This window comes from Rattus norvegicus, chromosome 4, assembly GCF_021556685.1.
Source record: "Rattus norvegicus strain SHRSP/BbbUtx chromosome 4, alternate assembly SHRSP_T2T, whole genome shotgun sequence".
Taxonomy (NCBI): domain Eukaryota; kingdom Metazoa; phylum Chordata; class Mammalia; order Rodentia; family Muridae; genus Rattus; species Rattus norvegicus.
The window spans coordinates 57,008,230-57,030,000 of NC_141537.1; the positions used below are offsets into that span (position 1 = coordinate 57,008,230).

Genomic DNA, 21,771 nt, shown 5'->3' on the forward strand with positions numbered 1-21,771 from the left:
GGTTCTAAGGCCGTGGCTTTCAACCTTCTTAATTCTGTGACCCTTTAATAATGTTCCTCATTTTATGGTGACCACCAACCATTATTGTTGTTGCTACTTCATAACTGTAATTTCGCTATTGTTATAAACTGTAATCTATATAGCTTTGAGATAGAAGTTTGCCAAAGGGTCTGCGAATCACAGGTTGAGAACCACTGCTCTAGATGGACATACGTTTCTTCCTCTGCTTCCATGGATTTCCTATGTACATCGATTCCCTAGTTTCAGATGCTCTTCCTTTAAAAGAATGATGTCTTTTAAATCAGCATCCTTGCCCTCATCCTCATTCAAGTGGCTTTCAAATCCCTAATATATTGTTTTTCCACAACACTTTTTCTAGAATCTTAAATCTCATTCAAAACCCTTCATTCAGTTCCTCTTTGTCTGGTGTGTCATATTTTAACACCAGAGCGTGTGTGGGATCCAGCTCAAGGGGAGGTCCCAAGGCCTGACACTATTACTGAGGTTATAGAGCCTCACAAAAAGGGACCTACCATGACTGCCCTCTGAAAGACCCAACAAGCAGCTGAAAGAGTCAGGTGCAGATATTTGCACCCAATCACAATGAAAAGAAGCTGCTGACCTCTGGTTGAATTAGGGGAAAGCTGAAAGAAGCTGACGAGAAGGGCAACCCTGTAGGAGGACTAACAGTTGTACTTAACCTGGACCCCTGAGATCTCTAAGACACTGGATCACCAACCAGGCAGCATACACCAGCTGAGATGAGGCCTCCAACACATACAGCAGAGGACTCCCAGGTCTGGGTTCAGTCAGAGAAGATGCACCCAACCCTCAAGAGACTGGAGGCCTCAGGGAGTTTAGATGTCTGGTCGTGTAGGTGATGTGGGGATATCCTCGTGGAGACAAGGGGGCAGGAAGGAGGTATGAGATGTGGAACAGTCGGAGGGTGAACCGAGAGGGGAATAAAATCTGGAGTGTAAATAAAAGAGGAAATAAATAAATAATAATATAATTTTTTCTAATATTAATCTGTGTTCGTTGACAAGAAGTGCCTTTCCATATTTTCAAATGCTTTGCATATCTATGAAAGTTGCCTTCACATAGTATTTAAGAATATATATGTATACATTGCATATGAATGTAGCAACAAATAATAAAAAAAGAGAACAAGAATTTGAAAAGGAATAAGAAGGGAAGAAGTTTGAAGAAGGGTTTGGAGGGAGAAAAGGGTAAGAACAAATGATGCTATTATATTATGACGTCAAAAATTTTAAAAAAAAATCTAATTTAAAATTAGCTGAGATAATAAAATCCAAGATTAAAAAATGTTCTCTCATATTCTGTGTCTAGTATGTTGCCAGACATTCTAATATATCTGCAGTAAACCACAGAGATTGACTTTATATAAATTAATGTTTGTGTTTGAACCATCCTAATGTTTCATGTTAATGTCTTACCTTATTATTTTTCTAAAATAAATATTTTAATATTTAATCAGTATTGTCTTCTGATCAAATTATTTAAGTCTAATAACACCAAATATTAATTTTTATTATTAATATTATTAAATAATCTTTGCTATTTTATATTTTATTATAATATTTTAAACTTATAAGCCACTAATGAGAGTGTTAAAAAACTCTAAAGCATCTACTTAATAAAAATAACTATAAACATACTGCTCAGATGCTGAGAGAAATGTATTTTATCATATTTCCAATCTATTCTCTTTCAAGATGGTTTATTTTATACTTATTACAACCATGCAGTTTATATTTTAACGAGATGGTTTTGTGCAATATCATAAATATTAATCATATTTGACCTATTAAAAATTATATAGCATTATTAAAAATTATATGGCATTTCATAATATTGAGTTATGCCTACTTTAGGTATATTAAGCTATCTTATGCAAATCAAGTTTTTTCATAATGGGACTATAGCGTTCAGAGTCTCCCAATTATATTTTAGAATTACTCAATTAAAATCTTAAAATCAATAGGTTTTCTGAAGAAAACATTGGTACGTTTCACCTTGATTCCTGTCTCTTGCAAATATTTCTGTTTCAGTCCAGAAAGCCGAGAAGTAATGATGTAGTTGCTACTTGCTTTTTCTGTTGAAGGGCACCCTAAACTTGGTGTCAGAGAATTCAGCAATATTGATGCCTGTGTTGGCTCACATAGGTGTTGATTTACTCCTGTGTCTCCCTCCAGCTAACAAATGCTTGTCACCCAATGAAGCAACAAGATTCATAGACCAAAATGCTGCTTCTCTCTGCTCTCCAGACCCAAGAATCATCCATGACAATGAAGCATGTTCCACTTCCTTTGGAAAAGCATCAGCTGTCTGATCTGAGATTCAAGTGTCTCAAAGTTGGAATTGAGACTTTAGAGCCAAATAAGCAATATATATTATATACATGCACACATACATACATACATACATACACACATACATATATACATACGTGTGTGTGTGTGTGCGTGCACGCGCGCGCGTGTGTGTACTATATCTCAGCAGGTGTACCCTGGAACAAAAGAAACTGGACCCCAGCTGGTAGAGTATACTTGTGTCCTTCTGCAGATCAACTGTAGGAAAACTAAGAGCAGCTAACAGAGACAGAGACCTGGTTTTTATGCTTTTAGAACTACCTTAAATACTTCACAATCTCCTTTGAGTTTTCTGTTCTAAGTTCTTTGTATTACCTTAGCTTAGCATTATTTTTGTTACCTAACAACCAAATAATCATAATTAATACATGCTATTATGCTGGACTTTCCCAGCATAACCTGGGCTCCAGTAAAAGTAAGAGGAACGAAGAGGAATCTCTGAAATTCTATCCAATGCTTTTTATGCTAAGTATAGTTCTTTTGTTCTGGAAAAATCTTTGATTCTATACAAGATGTAGAGTATTAATATTTTATCATTTTGGAGTAAGAAATAGACATGGTTGCTTAAATTTCAAAAAATATATATGAAATCTGAACTCTTCTGCCTTTATGTTTTTCTTTTGATAGATCTTAGAGTTTTAAAAATTTATAAAAAGAACGTTTTGTTCAAATAGCTGAAATAAAAGTAACCTAAAAGGCAAGTCTTTGCCAGGTAGAGAGGAAAAGTGGCAAAACATGTGTGGAAACACGAACAGCTCCGAGGATGCCAGGATTCAGAACGTGCTTACAATACAGATCCAGGAATGAATGTTCCAGCAATGGGGGAAATCAATCTGACTAAAATCAATGAAACTACTATTGTAGCTTATGCTTTTGTTGTCAAGTGGGAATTTTTAGTTTAGTACTTTGATTAGATGCTTTGTCTTTAAATAGATGTTTGTAATAGAATAATTCACGTCTGAAACTCAGTTTGTCATCCTAAATTCTAGCATGTTCTTTACATTCTCACTCTTAAAACCCACTGTAAAATACATGAACTTTTAAACTAAGTGTGTATCTCTGAACTGCTGCTTAAGTAGCAGTACTTGATTATAGTCTCAGCTAGAACTTTTTTTTAATCTTTTATTCTTTTCTCATACATTATATCCTGATCATAGTTTCCATTCCCTCCATTCCCCCCAGTTTCCCCCTCTCCCAGGTCAACTCCTGTTTTCCTTAAAATGACCAAAGATACAAAACAAAACAAACAGGCTAACAGGCTCCCCAGGCATTCCAATGACTAACAAATGCAATAGGGCTGGATACAAATCCTCATGTTATGGCTGGACATGGAAAATCTGGAGGAGAAAAGGGGTCCTATAGAGTCAGAGACATGCCCACTCCCATTGTTGGGAGACCCACGAGAATACCAAGCTATACAACCAGTTATAAGGTATATCCAGAGGACCTGGTTCAAACCCATGCATGATTCCAGCATCCAGTTTCTTGAGCTACCTTATCACTTTGTCTTATAAAGCAAGGAAGAGTCTTCCTCCAAACCAACTGCGTGATTTCACTAATTCAAACTTAAAAAGACCAATAAACAAAACAGACCAGTATTTTCCCATACTGATGTAAATAAGAAATATCTTGGTACAGTTATTACAAAGAAGTAATTTTTCTTTGATGCAGCCACTACTCGATGTGCAAATGATCAGTACTCAATAATTTGATTCAATGGGTCAATTTGAAGAGGTCTCTCTTTAATTACTTGAAAGAATATTTTACATTTCACTGGGTCTGGGGGTAAAACTGTACAAAATTAGCAGTTCCTCGGTAAAGCTCTCTTTTAGAAAACATCTTTGAGAGCCTTGCTAGAAAGTTCCTGAAACATATTTGCTGCCATGCCATATAGGCAACTCTGTTTTTAAATGAGCACAACTGGGCTCTCAGGGAAGCAAAAACTGCCCCCAAAGAATACTTGGTATAACCAATTGCACTGATCTCATAACCAGGCCTTGACTGTCCACCTAAGTGAGAACACTGGCCATGGCCAACACGACCCATCCACGGAGATTCCATTAGTCACACAAAACTACCGATTGCTGGACTCCAGAAAAGAATTACAAATCCCAAACGTCTGTGTAAAGCATCAACTTGTGAGAGCCGGAAAAAGTACTGAGTCTACGTCTGTGGGGATAAAATGAGCACCATATAGCCACTGACCCTTTAAGGAACTTCTAAGGATGGCTAGTGGAACTAAAGGAGGCTTTGATTATCCCAACCCCTTTAACCCAGAAATTTTTATACTAAATGACCAAACATTTTATTTGTGAATAGAATGTTTGGAGAACAGAATTGTAAAGAGAGTATAAGCAAAGTTTCTTCACCTCATATCAGTAGAAGGCAAAAGGAGGATTATCCCCATCCTTCCTGAAAACCCCTCTCATGAAACAAGCAGCTGAATGCCTCGATTATATGGATGCAAAATGATCAAAGAAAAGGCTCCACTATAGTTGCAAATTCTTTTAAATAGAGTTGCTCATTTGGCTGCCAGAGGCCCATGCAAAGCCTCCTTTGAAAACTAATTTGACACAGTATTCGCTTCTGAGAGTATTTAGAATTATTTTCCATCATACAGGTTTTATTGCAGATCTCCTTTAGGTTATGATTCTGTTGAAAATGCATAATAAGCCCTTTATTATGTTTCTAAATCAGTGTTTTCTTCTTTATTAATAATCTGGTGGTATACTTCTGATGTCCCCAACTCATCCTTGTTTCAAGCCTTTCTCTTCTCTAGACTCCTATACAAACTTTATTTATAATATGACTTTCTTTTCTTTCAGCACACATTGCATTTTATATCAGTATAGTCTTATATGCCTTGATAAAACTCGTGAGTAGCCAAGGTATTAATAAATTAAGATTAATATGTAGCTCAATACTGAGATTCTAAAAATGGCCAGAAACTTAAAATTTGTATCATTAACATACAAATCTGAACCCTCACAAAATACACCTTTGTGGACCATGGAGAAATTTCTTTCAAGTCTGTAGACCATTATTCTTGTATTTTCTGAAACCCAACTTGGTAACTCGTAGACTGCTGTATCTGACACAGTTCAATACTGAGTCAGAATGTTTCCCTTCGATCCAAATGAACAAGCTTTAGGACTGCCTACAAGACCATACCTGGTCTATACAAAGATGTCCCTGTTTCCTCCTTGTTTCAAGCTTCTCTCTTCGCTAAACAAAATCTCTCTTATATAAACTTTATTTATAATATGACTTTCTTTTCTTTCAGTACACATTGCATTTTATATTGGTATAAATTCTTGTGCTTACTGGGTTAATATCTTTTCTCATAAGCTCAAAGTCCTCTGACTGTTTTATCTATTCTACTTATAAGGTATTGTTAGCATCTATTAAAAGACTGAACACACATAATATATAGAAATGAGTCAAGGTATATAAAGGGGACTGAAGAACTAAGGGATCATTGGAGTCCAGAGGCAAATTGTCTTAACAGCCATTAGACATTAAGACACTCTCTAATAGTCCATAATTGTGCCATTACATTGGAGGTTAGTATAATTGAAGCTACTGGGAAGGGTTAGCTCTTGATGCATGGTTAAGATAAAAAGTAAAATTAGTAATTCACCTTTAAATTGCATTCATTGAGTGTTCCTTCAAAGCATTTCCTTTTCAAAGGTGAGCTTCAGTTATTGAGAAAAAAAATCTGCTCATTTGCATTCATCTTCCCACTTCCTAACACTGTTGGAGAAATTCAGTGTTCCCTAACTGCACATTAGAGTATATAACTTACATTGTAACAATGTTCAATGTTATAGCTGCATGAAAATTATTTCCAAACTCCCTTTAGTGTTTATATTAACAAAAGAATTAATGCTATGGAATGAGTCTAGAAATGTATGCTGGAGAAGACCGTGTCCTGTACTGAATACAGACCAAATTATTCCTTACATCGCCTGTACAAAGCGAGAGACAATGTTTCCACTTAAATTCTAAATGGGAGATGACCTTGTACTGTTTTGAGAAAGGCTGGCAGCTGAGGTCACCCGAGTGTGTTGTGTTGATAGACAGCATGGGACTGTGCATGGCCCAAAGGCATGTCCATTGTGTGGATTACATCCAAGCTGAAAGAATTGGACAGCTCAGAGCATTCTATCATTTTATTTGAAAATGATGGTCTAAGTCATGGGCACCAGCCATTACCTCTCTTATAAAAGGACAGCTCATTCAGTAACTCCACCATTTCAAACAAGCAGTTCAGCTATTCACAATCAAAGACGATGAGTTCAACATATTTGTGTTGGGTTCCTAGGACAGTCACAAAAGCAATATTTCTGATTCTACAGTAAGAAAATACCATCTATAATGTACCATAACATGATCAAATCCTTAAAGAAAGTACAAGAAAAAATAGATATAAAAATACAAGTCTTGGGTTAATAAAATAACTTCATCCATTTTCCTCATTAGCTTAGTGTTTTAAAAGCTTAATATCAGTTTAAAAACAGATTAATATAACCTCTACACTAATAGTGCCATGAGCAAAATACTTTTATATGAATCTTCTCTATTGACAGGGGTTCTGAGTGAGCCTTCTAAATGATTTCTGAAATACTGATATTTAAGTAGAATATTTTGATTGATTGAGAATTATTTTTAACTTTTGTTTCTTTCAGGAACAGATTAAGGGCAGTACAAAAATATGTTTGCAATTGAAAAGCAGGTGGAAAATTTCACACTTCTGAGCAGAATGTACTTCTTCCCATCTTTGGATTTCTATTTCGTCCAAACATCTTCTATAGATTGGAGTGTGAAGCTCCCTGTCACTTAATGTTGAGATAAAAATAAAGCTGTGACTTACCATTAAAATTCACGGCCCTGATGTAACCCAGTAGCTCTTTCCCATCGATGGTGACCATTCTTGGGCAAAGACCTATGTATCCAGGACAGAGCTCTTTGTGCATGTTATGCAGTGCATAAGCCATGGAATACACTGCATCAATTACAAATTGAACCTTTCCTTCTTGTTCATAAGATGAATCCCGTGCAATTCGCTCCAGCCCTGCAAAAAAGAAGGAAAACTATCAATGGACAATGTTGGATTTCGAACAGATCAACCTGGTGATTTCTATTTTTCACACTTAGGAAGACACAAGCACTTTTTTCAAGATGGTAGTCCTGTCCTTACAAAGCATGCTTTTTATACTTGGATATGGAAAGAGCAAAAATTATTAACTAGCAGCATGAAATATAAAAAATAATAAGAAAATAATATAAGACCATTATTTCTGTTCTCTACTTCTCAAATCACATCTTAGTCTACTTTTTGGTAATTACATAATATTTTGGTCATACTATGATCTTTTTAAAATGTGTAAAATGTAATTCCTTTCATCTACTTTTGTTTCCAGAGACACACTGTATTAGTAGGCTAATGCTGAGTTTCTTCCAATGTTATATTAATTCTTGTTTTGAACTTGCTGTATTTAGAAGAAATTTTGTAAGTATTAAATGACAAAGTTCATTTAAGTGACTCTGGATATCTTGAAAAGAATCATTCAATTTATTTTCTCTTTGAACTCGATTTTCTCTATTAACTTTCTATTAAAAAGACGTAGGTCTCTCAAAATGAATGCTAGTGGGAACAACTATACTCATGCTTAGGCATAGTTAAGGGCAATAACACGGCAGTATGTAGGTTGATGTTTATCATTTAAAGTGCAAGAGAAGCATGGAGTTTGAAGGTAAAAATAAGTTAGACATGAGCGGCAAACCAACTGTCTAATTTTGAAAGAAAGGAAACGGAGACTTTTGAAATGACAGTCACAGAGCGCATAGAACAGATTTGAAAATTTTCCATAAGTCTCAGACTGAAAACTCAGGGTTCTCATTTTCTTCTGGGAGGAAAAAATTCCAAATGTCCAGAGCTTAGGGTATGAAGAAAAGGAACAAACAAACAAACAAACAAAAAACATGAAAGACTTACAAGTTATTCAACATCACTGATCACCCTAACCTCTCCAAACTTTATTCATCAGAAATAAAAGCAATGTACTACATATTTGTCAATGGATCCCAGTAATGGGTAATAAACAATCTTTAAATACAATAAATATTTACTTACTTTCCTAACACACACACTCACACACACACACACACACACACACACACACACACACACACACGTCTTTCAAATTTAATGGGCTATTTTAAAACGTTACCATTGGAATCTTTGTCCTTTAATAAAGTCAGTTAACATTCTTTATTCAATTTCTTTTTCACTTGGTTACTAGCCATTTTCCCTCCGTTTTCAGTCATCTCTAGCACTCTGTTCCTTTAGAGTCTATTGGCTAGTGGTCTGGACACCAAAATATGTCACAATGATAACTTCTGCATGTCCGTTTCATACATGGACGTTTTTTCATTTTTTAAGTGCCCATGCTCCAAAAGTAAGTAAGAATGTTTTTCTTCCAACCTCAGAATCTACACATACACAATACTGTAGACACTTGCACCTAGAGATAATAGAATCGAAAACATAGGCTACATAATCCAAACCACTCCACCAAATTAGTAATCAGTTAAAATCGTTTGGGAAAAATGTCTTGGAAATTAAGAATTGTAAAGCTTTTATTTTTGTCATTTGGTTGCCACACTTAACACTTTGCATTTGCTAATGCATGATCCCAAGTCAGACTCGGTCTAAAATCACATTCTTGTGTTGGATCTAAAAGAAGTACTTTCCTAAATCCTCCTTCTGAGGATATTCCGGGTTTAGGAGCATAAAGATGGAAACACAACTAACTCGCACAAAGGATACCCCCAAGGCTACAGCTTGATCGAAGTCACATTCATGCAGAATCGCCCCTCCACTTCTCCGTGTCTCTTTACGACTTGAATGCCAGAGCAGTACTACTAAGCCCATATTTTTTGTCATGTTTCCTATGATGTAAGTTTTTCAGGTCTGCCTCAAATTTACCTCCCAGAGTTTTAACCACAAAGTCTATAATTCATAAATAAATATTAAGGAAAGGCAGCTAAAATATTGGCTCCTTCTTCTTAGCCTCTTATCTGGTTACCAGCTGCTCTGAAAAGCTCTGAATTGAAGATCAAGACTTGAGAGGTATTGGAAAATGCATAGTGTTCCCTGAGGAAACAAAGGGCAGGAAAACCAGTGACAGAAAACTGGAAAAGAAAGAAATCTGCCTACAATTAACTGACTTATGGATGGTGATTTGGATTCACTGAACTTGAAAAACCAACATGAGATTCAATAGGCATGAAGTGGTTGCTCCCAAGCTCACTCAGCTTTATAGGTCCAGACTCTCAGTGATACCCTAGTTTTGCTGGACTCAAATCTGAGGCGATGAAGACAGGAAGGGGTTTGCAGCACCATAGGAAGAACAATATAAGCAACCAGAGTCGCCAGAGCTCCCAGGAACTAAACAACCAACCAATGAGTACACATGGAGAGACCCATGACTCCAGCCACATACATAGCAGAGGATGGCATTGTCCAGCATCAATAGGAGGTAAAGCCCTTGGTCCTGTGAAAGTTCGTTTCCCCAGTGTAGGGAAATGTCAGGGCATTAAGGTTGGAGTGGATAGGTGGGAGTGGGGGCATCCTCTTAGAAGCAGGAGGAGGGGATATGGCAGAAGGGGGAAAGGGGATAACATTTGAAATGTAAATACATAAAATATATGAGAAAAATAAAATTTAAAAAAATCCAATAAAAGAAAAAAAGAAAAATCATAATAAAAAGAAAAGAAGAAGAATCTGTTATTTCAAAAGCTACCCCAGGAAACTGTGACATTGCCAGGCTGGTCTAGGGACTTGTCTCTTGGGAGCCACTACTCCCTAACTGAATTAGAAATAGAAATTGATCCAGAGTTTTTTATGGGTTTGCAGTATATAGAGAATCATTTCATGAGAGTGCAGCCAGAAGAGTATCTAATCAACTCCTCCCCACACCCCTTTGCTCATCAGATAAAGCACTGAGGGCTGTGCCCTCACCACTCAGTCTGGTGCAGAGTACCGTTCCAGATCTCCAGTGGATATTAATAGTCACAGATAGTCAAGAAGTCTCTCTAAGGAAATATGGTAGTATTCACCTGTAACTTACATTCTTGAAAAAAAAAATCTAATACCCAACATAAGCCAAAACCTGCACAGACAAGACATTACACTTCATTGTTTCGGAAATAAAGCTGACAGAAATATGTCACACGTGTTTTCTATAGATGAATTTAAAATGCCTTTGGTTTATGACTGGCTCCATCTTCATTTGTAAAATGTGTAGATAAAGATAGATAATTGTATATAACTCTCCGTTCTATAAATTTTAGACATTCTCTCATGTCTTTAGTCATAGAGGGAGGCCTAGAACTGGTTTCAAGCAGAAGCCAGAAAAACATGAATGATCCATTCTTAAGAAAATGTGAGGAAGTAAATATTTTTCTCTTTACAAGGTGGAAACAGAAAGTACAAGAGGAGGAGGGGAAACAGAAACAGAGGTGGTGGGCATGAGGAAAAAGGTCAAAGGCCCAGACACGCAGAGAGCCGAGGGAGTGTTGTCAGTAGGAATGTGTCTTCCTCCAGACGAAGCTGTGCGTACTGGGCTCAGCACATTTCTTTTTTTTTTTCTTTTTCTTTTTCTTTTTTTTTTTTTTTTCGGAGCTGGGGACCGAACTCAGGGCCTTGTGCTTGCTAGGCAAGCGCTCTACCACTGAGCTAAATCCCCAACCCCTTCAGCACATTTCTCTACAGAACATCGTCCCCTGTCCCCTTTTTCCTCCCTCCTCCTTATTCCCCCTTTGCAATGTTTCAATGTTCTTGTTTTCTTTTTCTTTTGTTGACTTTAAGGGAAAGGAGTAATGGGAGGATTTCTTTGTCCATTACTACAGGCTGACCGTGGCTACAAACCTTACAACAGGCAGAAAGCGCTTAAGCCAAACGACTTTAATGCATTACTGGCCATGAGAAATGCCGGCATTTTGAAATTTCCCATCACCAAAGAAATATATTTCAAAGTTGTACTTACATGAATATGTTTACTTTTTCATTGGCTAGCATTTGTAGTGCATACCTATAATCCCAATATGTAGAAGGTTAAAGCATCAGGGTTACAAGTTCAAGGACAGTATGAAATACAGTGTCTCATGGAGTAAGCAGGGTCTGAGGAGATCCAATGGTTGTTAAATGGCCTTCTGCGCAAGCCAAGGAACTGAAGTTGGATTCCCAGCAGCCACCTGTGACACATAACGGTAATCCCAGTGCTGTGGAACAGAGTTAGAAGAAAAAAAAATTCTAGAGTTTGCTAGGCATCCAGCCTACATGAACCAGTGGACTCCACACTCAGTGACAGAATCTGTCTCAAGAAACTATGGTAGAAAGTGTAGGAGATCTGAAGTCACCCTTGGTCTCCACGTATGCATAAGAATATATATATATATATATATATATATACTAGCAGCATTCCAGCTTTAAAGTATGATTGCCTGGAAGGTGTTTATTGTAGACATGAGGAAAAAATAGGCAAGGCAATTGGAAGAGTTCAAGGCAGAGAGAGAAAGTAGTAGAGTGACCGTGGTGAGCAGGTTGGGCCTGGTTACGAGAGAAGCAGGAGCAGAGTAGGGAGAAAGAAGGAAGGGGAATAGAGAGAGGACCAAGAGGGGCAAGAAAGAGAGCCAACAGAGCATATAGCCAAAGTAACAGGGAATGAGAAGCTAGGGGGAGGTGCTAATAGGCACTAAAGATAGTCTTTCGTCCCTTGTGCCAATGGTAAGGGAAATAACTCCTTTGGAAGACGAAAATGACTTCACAAGTTCTTATAGAATGTTGGCTTTGTAAAGACTATACATGGACTGACCCTGGACTCTGACCTCATAGGTAGCAATGAATATCCTAGTAAGAGCACCAGTGGAAGGGGAAGCCCTTGGTCCTGCTAAGACTGAACCCCCAGTGAATGTGATTGTTGGGGGGAGGGCGGCAATGGGGGGAGAATGGGGAGGGGAACACCCATAAAGAAGGGGAGGGGGAGGGGTTAGGGGAATGTTGGCCTGGAAACCAGGAAAGGGAATAACACTCGAAATGTAAATAAGAAATACTCAAGTTAATAAAAAAATTAATAAAAAAAGAAATATATATGTGTAATATATTTAAATATGCTTGCAATCACAAGCGTATTTAATTTAATAAAATAATAAATTAAATTAATTTTAAGTATCTTAAAAAAAAAGAATGTTGGCTTTGCCTAACTGCCAGACTTTGGGATGGTGGAGTTTCCTCTGGATCTGACCCATTGCTGTGCATGAAAGCCATGCACACACACAAATGTATGCACATACACAAAACAAAATAAATCCAGTTTTAAAATATCCCCATACTTTCTGTAAACAATGTTTTGCGATTTTGTTTTAAAGCACTGAAAGCTCTGTTAGTCTATAGAGAAATCCCCATTCTCTGCAAATTAACTGATATGCACAGTCTTGACAAATGGATATAGAGGCACTGAGAGGCAAAGTAGACTTGCTGTCCATTGTTCATTCTTTTGATGTGATCCAGTGAAATACGGCCCATGTGTAATGAATCCCTCTGCATTCATATGTGTCTGAGAATCTTATTAAATATACTTGCTTGGATTTTCACTATTCCAACTGTTTATGTCCTTAGCCAGAAGTCAGACTTAGTTAGTGTGAGTACAAAGTGATAACATCCAAGCTTACATTGTTTGTCTTGTTAACTTTTTTGAGAGGTGGTGAGCTCAAAATAGGGTCTCTTATATAGTTCAGGTACGTAATTCAGTCCCAGAATTACAGTTGGACCCTTCTTCTGGTCCTTCTTCACCTCTTAAAACAAAAGTCGAGAAGGCTGCCCACTCACAAGTAGCCTCCTGTGAATAGGCAGGCACGATAAAGCATTCTCTTGTCGTCAGCAGAATAACATGGTACTAAACGGACTGAAATACATCTCAAAATCTGGAAAAATAAATAGCTTATTTCTTCTCTGGCTGTTTGGATGCTGCATTTTTTCGGTTAACGTGTGACTCTCATGGCAATGTTTAAGATTTTATAGTCACTTGTGTCTGTTCTTCCCTTCCTAGCTGATGCTCTCGTGCATGTAGAGTTTAGAAATCTGACAGTGACTCACAAGCTTAATTGGCTATAAAATTTCATTATGCTATAGTTTCTAAAGTTAGCATTAATGTATTACTTTAAAGCACTAAATATTGTCAAAGGCTGTCAGCCATCCATTTGAAATGTCACTGTAAAGTTGTAATGTGTTTCAGTGCCTGGCTTAAAATTAACCACATAGAGCAACAAAGCTCTCTCACACGATGGGAGATGATGTCAGCCTCACAAACTATCCAGCAAGATTGATGCTTTCAGTAGTGAAATCTCAGACTTCTGAGTCCACATTTGTATTCCTGGAGAATACCGAATGTCTGTGGGTCCAAATAATAACACCCAAACCCAAGACCAGGTATCTCACACTCTTTGCTTTATCATCTTCTGTTAAAAAATCACTTTTATTGAAAATAATTTTCAGTAAAAATTATTTCTATTTTATTAGAAACATATTTATCTTAATGAAAATGTATATATTTTCATCTTGGTTTCTCCCCCCATCTCCTCCCAGATACTGCCTACCTCCCCATCCACGCAAGCCCACGCCTTTTCTTTTTTCTGTTTTTAGAAATCAATCAGGCAAACAAACAAAAAGAATTTAAAAGAAAACGCTGTAAAACACGACTGACATCCTCTTGTAAAGGAAAAGTTAGTTCTTCTCCAGCAGAGTCTCCCGCTTATTGCTTCTTTGTAACAGAAAACAAAAAATCAGCTCAAATTTACAAAATGCTGGTGTATGTTAAACTTGAGTTCCTGTGACAAACTGGGCAGGAATTTGGTTTGGGGATAGACATTTGTTGTTGCACAGTTTTGCTTTCTATGCATCTTGCACTTTTCAGGATAGAGTTCAGCTTAGTAAAATTGGAATTTCAGAGGGTTGTGTTCATTTTCCTGAATTTAGACATGCAATGCTTCAATATATTACAGAATAAACAGTGTTCCCAACAAGGCAAAAAGGTAAATGCAATCGGACAGGAGAAAGAAAGCCTATCAGTTGTTTTACTCAAAGAAAACCAAACACCTAGAGGTTTGCATTTTATTTTTATTATTATTACTGTCTTCACTGGGCTGGTGATCATCTCAGACTCTAAATTTGTATGTTTAAAAAAGTTCTTTTCTAACATTCCTCCCTGGTGTCTTCTTAAGTATGCAGCAAGTGTTTTAAATAATTAAACCATTTCCTCAAAGTTGCTGCTGAGAGAATGATGAGGGGGAAGCAAGAGCCTGCCATGAATAAATGCATGGGGGAGAGAACTGAAAACGCACAGCCCTTACTGTGGCTAGCACAATGAGGAGAGTAGGTCATCTCGTACTGGGTGTGCACGCAGTTCTGAGATTCAGTAGACGGAACATTGGGGGAACATTGGAAAGAGACAAAGGAATGTCTGCCGAGCACTAAGATACACATAAGGAGTATGAGACCACACACCGCAGAGGGATGAAAACTTGATCCCTACGCTTCGGCAGAAAAACAAGCTACAAAAGAGAGCAGTCAGCTATGGGAGATGCACCAATAGGCAGTCCCCATGAAGAATGGCCTTGAGCACATTCCGGAAACTCGCTAAGCCTGGACCTTAGGCTGGCAAAGCTATTCTTCAACTATGACCTCTGTGCTAGGGTTGCCCCTTCTCTCAGTCTTGTCTGTTGCTACTGCCCACTCCATCTGGTCAACCAGAAGGTTTTCGCATTTACTGTGGCCTCCAAACTACAGCTGCTCCTCAACTTTTCACTGAGTAAGCATTCACTCTGGCTCAGGTGCTTACAAAGGTCACAAAACCTCGTTAGTTGGAAGTTTTTCCTGGATTTACCAGCTTAGAGTAGATCACAGAACATTGTAAATGCTTGATTTAAATACTAACTAATGCCGGTCCAGGATTTGGCTTTTCCTTTTCTGATTTAGTGTTTAGCACACCACCGCTAGGCCTGTGACTGGCATTCCTGAGCTGTAATTAGAGACGGGCTGGACTTTTTCTTTAATGGAAGCACAAGAACAAGATTTCAAGAATATGAGTTTTAAAGAAATACTGATGAATAACATCAAATCTGAAAAAGAACAAAACGTATTTCAAAATAAACTACATAGGTGCTATACATCTCTGCAATATTTTAAGCATTTTTCCTGAAGCATAACAATATTGCCTGCAAATTTCAACTACGCACTTGACATAAAACCGGAAAAATGGCAGGGAAAAAAAAAGTAAATGTTTGTGAGAAGACTCAAAACCAACCAGACTGTATAAAAAGATTATTCATAAAGCTGTACCACAGTAGCCTAGTGAGTATGTATATCTGTTATGTCTCCATGGGAGATAATATCAAACCATAAAAGAATTTCCACCGAAGATTCTGTTTCCCGGATTCTGCAGCAGGCTTGGCAGGAACCTGTAAACAGATGTATTGGACTAATGAAGTAATTTGAACCTCTACCTTAGCCATTTACAAGGGGCGGAGGAAATAAGAAGATGGCGGTCCTTTGCTGAGAATCATCTGTCCTCTGCCTTCTGTAATTTAACAGTAAGTAGCTGGAACCGAGGGCTCCCTAGCTCCAGCAGACAGACACACCAGGAGACACTTGTAAATCAGCCACTGAAGAGCTCTCTAGTCTACAATAACTCTTTCCTTTGTGTCTGGCAGGAAATGGAAAGTGCTTCAGGCAGGTGCCAGGTGTCCCCTTCAGGTGTTGAAATTTCCAGCAATGCCCCAGGGTGTCTAAGGCACTGCAAAACCTCAGGTAAGTGGCAAATAAGACTAAGAGTGTATCTTCGGGCAAAACACCCAGCTTAAAAGAAAAGACTTTGAGAAGACTAACTTATTTTATACCTAGATTCCCCAAGTCCCCAAACAAAGAAAAGGCTGCTTGATTAATTCCAGTCATTTGCATTTTTCTACATAATTATCTATCTTAGATCATGCATGTAGGAGACAAATTTTGGTTTGAAAGTTCGTATGAGAGTGTTGATGAATAATGAAGTTTTCCCGCTTCAAAGCATATTAAAGATACTTTCTCTATGGTCAAAATCCAAATTTTCCTTCAGAATTCCCATTTCAACAGATAGGTGGAGTGGGTACATCCTCTTGGAGATGGGAGGAGGGGGAGGAGCTATGGGATGTGGAGGTCAGGGGCAGACCTGAGGGGGAGGAAGTCTGGACTATAAAAAAGTATTAAAGAATAAAAATAAATACATTTTTAAAAGTAAAACCTAATGCTACTTTAACCCAGCATCTTATAGTCTTCAGACCCTATGACTTGGCTTTGTAGCCCCACTCCCTCAATTGCAAAAGTATCGTGTTGTACAGGTAGAAATTCAAAACATAGTAGCTGAAGAGGATCCCTTCAGAGGAGAGTAAAGAGCATCCCTCAGCCTGCTCTCCTGCCACCATTTGTATAGACTGGTCTGCTGCCTTACTGCATTTCTTTGCCTCTTTCTTTAAAAACATTAAAGTGATGTATTCTTTTTAATATGCTGCATTCACTTCACTTACAGGGGGAATTTCCTTTTATTGCAGCAAAGTATGGCTTTAATACTGGCTTTAATCTTTAATTAAGATTCTTGTATAACCTTCCATCATTGAGCAGATTTGAAATTTTTTTTGCATGTAATTCTTGGCTCTCAATGTGACGTCTAGGACAATGCCATCTGTGTGTGGGAGAAGGGCACATCCCAATTTGGATTATCAATAGGGAGCCAATGGTATTGGTCGCATGTGTATTCTTTTTTCTATCACTTTATATGAAGTTATATTTAATATGCATCAAAATGATAGATAGATAGATAGATAGATAGATAGATAGATAGATAGATAGATAGATGACAGGCAGACAAATAGATATAGCCAAAGTTTCTGCCTGAAGCCATTTGTCTCTTCATATGCCAATAATCCATCTTTAATAGTTACTGTGGTTTCATGGAGTTTGAATATTAGCTCACTGGCCATATCACACTATCTTTACTAACCCTATACTGCATTAAAAATGTGAAGCTTTTATTAGGATTCCATCAATTTCTACTTGTTAATTACAGAAGATTTGACATAGCAATCACATTAATTTCTTATCTGCAAACATGGGATTTTCTCTTTACTAAAATATTTGTTCAGAATATTTAGTAAATCTATGCCATGCATATATTTGATTTTAAGTTGACTTCTTGTGATATATTTTTTTCATCTTATGAAATAAGAGTTTTACAAGTGATTTTACTTCGATGTTCTTGGAGTAATTCATTCATTTCAGTTCAGTTTTATTGCTCAACACCATTTTCCCTCCCATTTAAGACATATACATCCTAGAAGGCCTTAGATTTAAGTCCCATCTCTTCCACACATGAAAAAGGCAAAAAAGATGGGGTTCTTGGAACAGATAGATCAAGATGGACACTTCCTCAGAGGCTCTTATCCCTTATTTATAAAATTGCATTTTACTACTTATGTTACATGCTGTTTGTGACAATTCAATACAATAGTGTAAGCTATCTGATATCACATCATGACTTGATATATGAGGTCATCAAATGTTTAAGCATCTATAATGCCCAACACCGTCCAAATCACACAAATGTAATAAGTCACCAAAGAAGTCAAACTTGGGATAGACACTCATCCATTTGCTCAACAAGCAAGACCTGACATCCGCATTGCATCTCATCATCCATGATTCAAATCTTAGGACTGCCACTTCCTTATTACATAGTTTTGTGTTCCTTAGTTATTTTCCTTTGTCTCAGTTTTCTTATCTGTAAAATGGGGGTATTATGCTGATGTATTAATTAAATATTATGAAGAATATGCTGGAAATATGTTAGCCACTATATTAAAGAATGCTATTACCCATTTTTGTGATTCTGTGTGTGTGTGTGTGCATATGTCTCCTCCTCTCTCTGTCTCTGTCTCTGTCTCTCTCTTCCTTCCTTCCTCCCTCCCTTCACTATATCTTACTTGTAATCCAGACTAGTCTAAAACTTGAGATCTTCCTCTTTCTCTCAAGTCCTGAGAATATATGTATAAGCTATCATAACTTACAAGATATTATCATTTTAATATCATTATTCTGTTTTGAGATTGGTTAAGTTGTGGGATGTGATATTAATTAAAAAAAACTTACTGGGTTGGGGATTTAGCTCAGTGGTAGAGCACTTGCCTAGGAAGCGCAAGGCCCTGGGTTCGGTCCCCAGCTCCGGAAAAAAAAAAAAACTTACTAGTCCCTGATGCCATAGAAAAACACAAAGACTTAGATCTAAGCAACCCATGAAAGTTACTTAGTGGGATGGGGACAGATGAGAAGAAGGGGGTCGGGGGAGGTATTCACAGTGGCAAAGCCCCAGAAGTGGGAGTGCAGAAGAATTTGAGGAACTGAATAGAGTTTATGAGGCTGAATAGAGAAAGCAAGGCTATGTTTAGTGAGGTCTAAGAAGAGGTTGGACCAGATAGGAGTACTAGTTGACTACCTAGATTAAATTAACCTTCTCCCTTATAACACTGGAAAAGAAGAGAATGATAGAATGACTAGAGTTACATTTTTAAAAAAAGCCCATGGTAGGGAGAACATGGAGAAAGTTCTGCATTGAAAACAGAGTTGGGATTCTGACCTTGTTGTGAGTATCACATTGTCAGCCAAGAAAAGAATTACTGTAAAAATATAAATTCATTCAATGATGGAAGGTTACACAAGAATTTAAAGATTAAATACAATGTTCTAAACCATACTTCCTATTGTCTTGGCAACAACCTGGATAATTTGGAACTTTGAGACCCATTTGGCCAGCAATTCAATTGGATGAAACCCAGTCACCATACTGGAAACTTTGTTTGATGTCAAGAGATGGCCAGTAGCGACTACATCTCTCTCATTATTTATGCACAAATAATTGAACCTAGAGAGGGCAAGCTGGTTCCTACATAGAACCTTCATCCCTGAATTCTAGTGCCTTTGGTACCAGTGCTCTTCAGGATACCAAAAGAGAAACATAAATACCAACCCAGACACAAAACCTTTGACCTACAAGATGATGCCCTGCCAACAAGACATGCTAGGGCAATGGGGAACAGAACTTATGGGAATAGCCAATTAATGTCTGATTTGAGTTAGGTCCAATCCTCCAACTAGAACCCATATCCAACACTGCCTGAATGACCAAAAATCAGAGACTAGATAGCCCGGAGCTTATTTATTTTTAAAAATAAATAATGCTGGTCTAAAAGAATAAAATGACTCACAATGATATTCTTCTATATTCATAGATCAGTGGCTTCTTAGCTAACACGAGAGAAGTTTTCTCCTGCAGTAGATAGGGATAAATACAGAGACTTACAGTCAAACATTAGGTAGAAAATAAGACCTTGGAACACAGGGCTCTAAATGAGATTTCTCTATCAAACCCCTCCCTTAGAGCTCAGAGAAACCTGCAGAACAAGTTTAAGAGCCAAAGGAGTTAGAGGACGCCCGAATAACAAGCCTTTTTTGTTCTGACCAAAGCTCATACGAGCTCACAGAAACTGACGCAGCAAGTATAGGGCCAACGCTAGTCTGTACTTTCATGGAACCTCTGAATGTTCGAACAAGTAGATCTCTTATTCTTGTGACTTCTCTTGGGACTCTTTTCCTTATGTTGCTTTGCCATGTCCAACTTCAATGGGGTGGGTTTGTTTTGTCTTATTATAGTTTATTTCATTGAAAAAATAACTTTTATTACTGAAAGAAAAATCACACTTCCCTGCAATATAGATAAATTTTACCTGTGAATGCAATATATTTAAAAGAATGTATGGAAAGAGCGGTCCATTAAGACGTGATTATACAGGTCAGACAGAAGCATCACATGCCATGGAGCTAGGTGATAGTAAAGATGAAAATATGTGGATCTATTTTAAATATGTCTGCAGACAAGGTCCACCAGATTTCTACTGAAGCTGGAGTAGAGGCTAACCCTAAAAGTGTTGTCCAGCTCTCTGGTATTTTTGCCTACACAGACGTAGATGCTCTTCAGTGAAACAGGTAATACTCTCCAGGCTAGAAATGTAACTTTCCATAGATAGCTACATCATTGCCTATTGGGCAATCAACATGTATCTCTGAACCATTAAGATATATCTTGAGAATATTACTAGTTCTCATCGCCCCCAAGCTGTGTCTGCTCAATTAGCATAATGAAACTGTATCCGTTTCATTTTTGTGTTCCAGGTCAAATTTCAAACATGTATTATGATTTATTTTGTTACTGAAAATTTGAAGATGGCCTAGGAGCATCTAACACTGAATTACCATTCGTAACTGATGTCATTGATTCTGTTCAGGGAGTTTCCAGAAGCCACACTTCTGAAAATACAACTCTCTACCTTTATTGTAGTTCAGCTGCCCTAGTTCTCTACACTCTCAATCTTAAACTTAAATCTCAATTTAAATTGTTCCAATAGAGGGTAATATATTGTAGAATATGCTAGGAGACCCTAATACCTGTAATCAATAAGAACTGTCCATGCTGTATGACACTGAAAATCATCATAGAGGAAGGAGGGGAGAGAGCTCTGTGGACAATAGCTCTTGCTGTGTAAACATGAAGACATAAGTTCAAAACCAGAGAACCAATAAAAGCTAAGGGTGGCCACATGTGTCTGTTCCCCACTGCTGGGAGTTATGGAGCTTACTAACTGTTAGCCTAGTAAAGCAAACAAACAAAGAACAAGGCCCAGGTTTAGTGAAAATTGTATCCCAAGGAAGTAAAGTAGAGAAACATAAAGGAGGACCATTGACATCTTCTTTAGCTATGTATGTATGTATGGCATGCACACATACTGGTATGTATAAACACACACACACACACACACACACACACACACACACATCTTTTCTTTTAAGCTTTATGGCATGACCTACGGATGGTTCTTGACGTCAGCAAAATATTGGATCAAAACAGTATAGTTTGAAGTAGAGATGTGAAACATATTACAAATGGTATCATGAAGGAATGTTCCTGAAACTTGCAGTTAAGGGGAGGTCTTAGCACGTGTTTCTGCACACAATAATTTAGTAATCTAGAGTATAGTCAGGAAAGTTCAAAACTCACAAACCTATTTCAATTCTTATTTTTCAAACTCGGTGACTTTCCCCCCAGGTGCAGTAGGTTATGAAAAGATAGAGCTAGGCATTGACCCAATACTGAATTGAATGACTCTGCCTACTTCCCTCCCATGTGTTCCACTGAGGATGAGTAACGCTTAAAGTATTTGCTAAATAGGCTTGCTC

General features: G+C 37.6%; 1 protein-coding gene across 7 annotated transcripts in view; it reads right to left on the reverse strand.

Annotated features, from left to right (window-relative positions):
* Grm8 (glutamate metabotropic receptor 8) overlaps positions 1 to 21,771 on the reverse strand; it is a 906,417-nt gene that overhangs the window by 363,284 nt on the left and 521,362 nt on the right. For all 7 annotated transcript variants that reach the window (XM_087659148.1, XM_087659147.1, XM_087659150.1 and 4 more), the window contains 1 exon segment: positions 7,267 to 7,467. In XM_087659148.1, the coding sequence (XP_087515274.1) occupies positions 7,267 to 7,467 (201 nt within the window).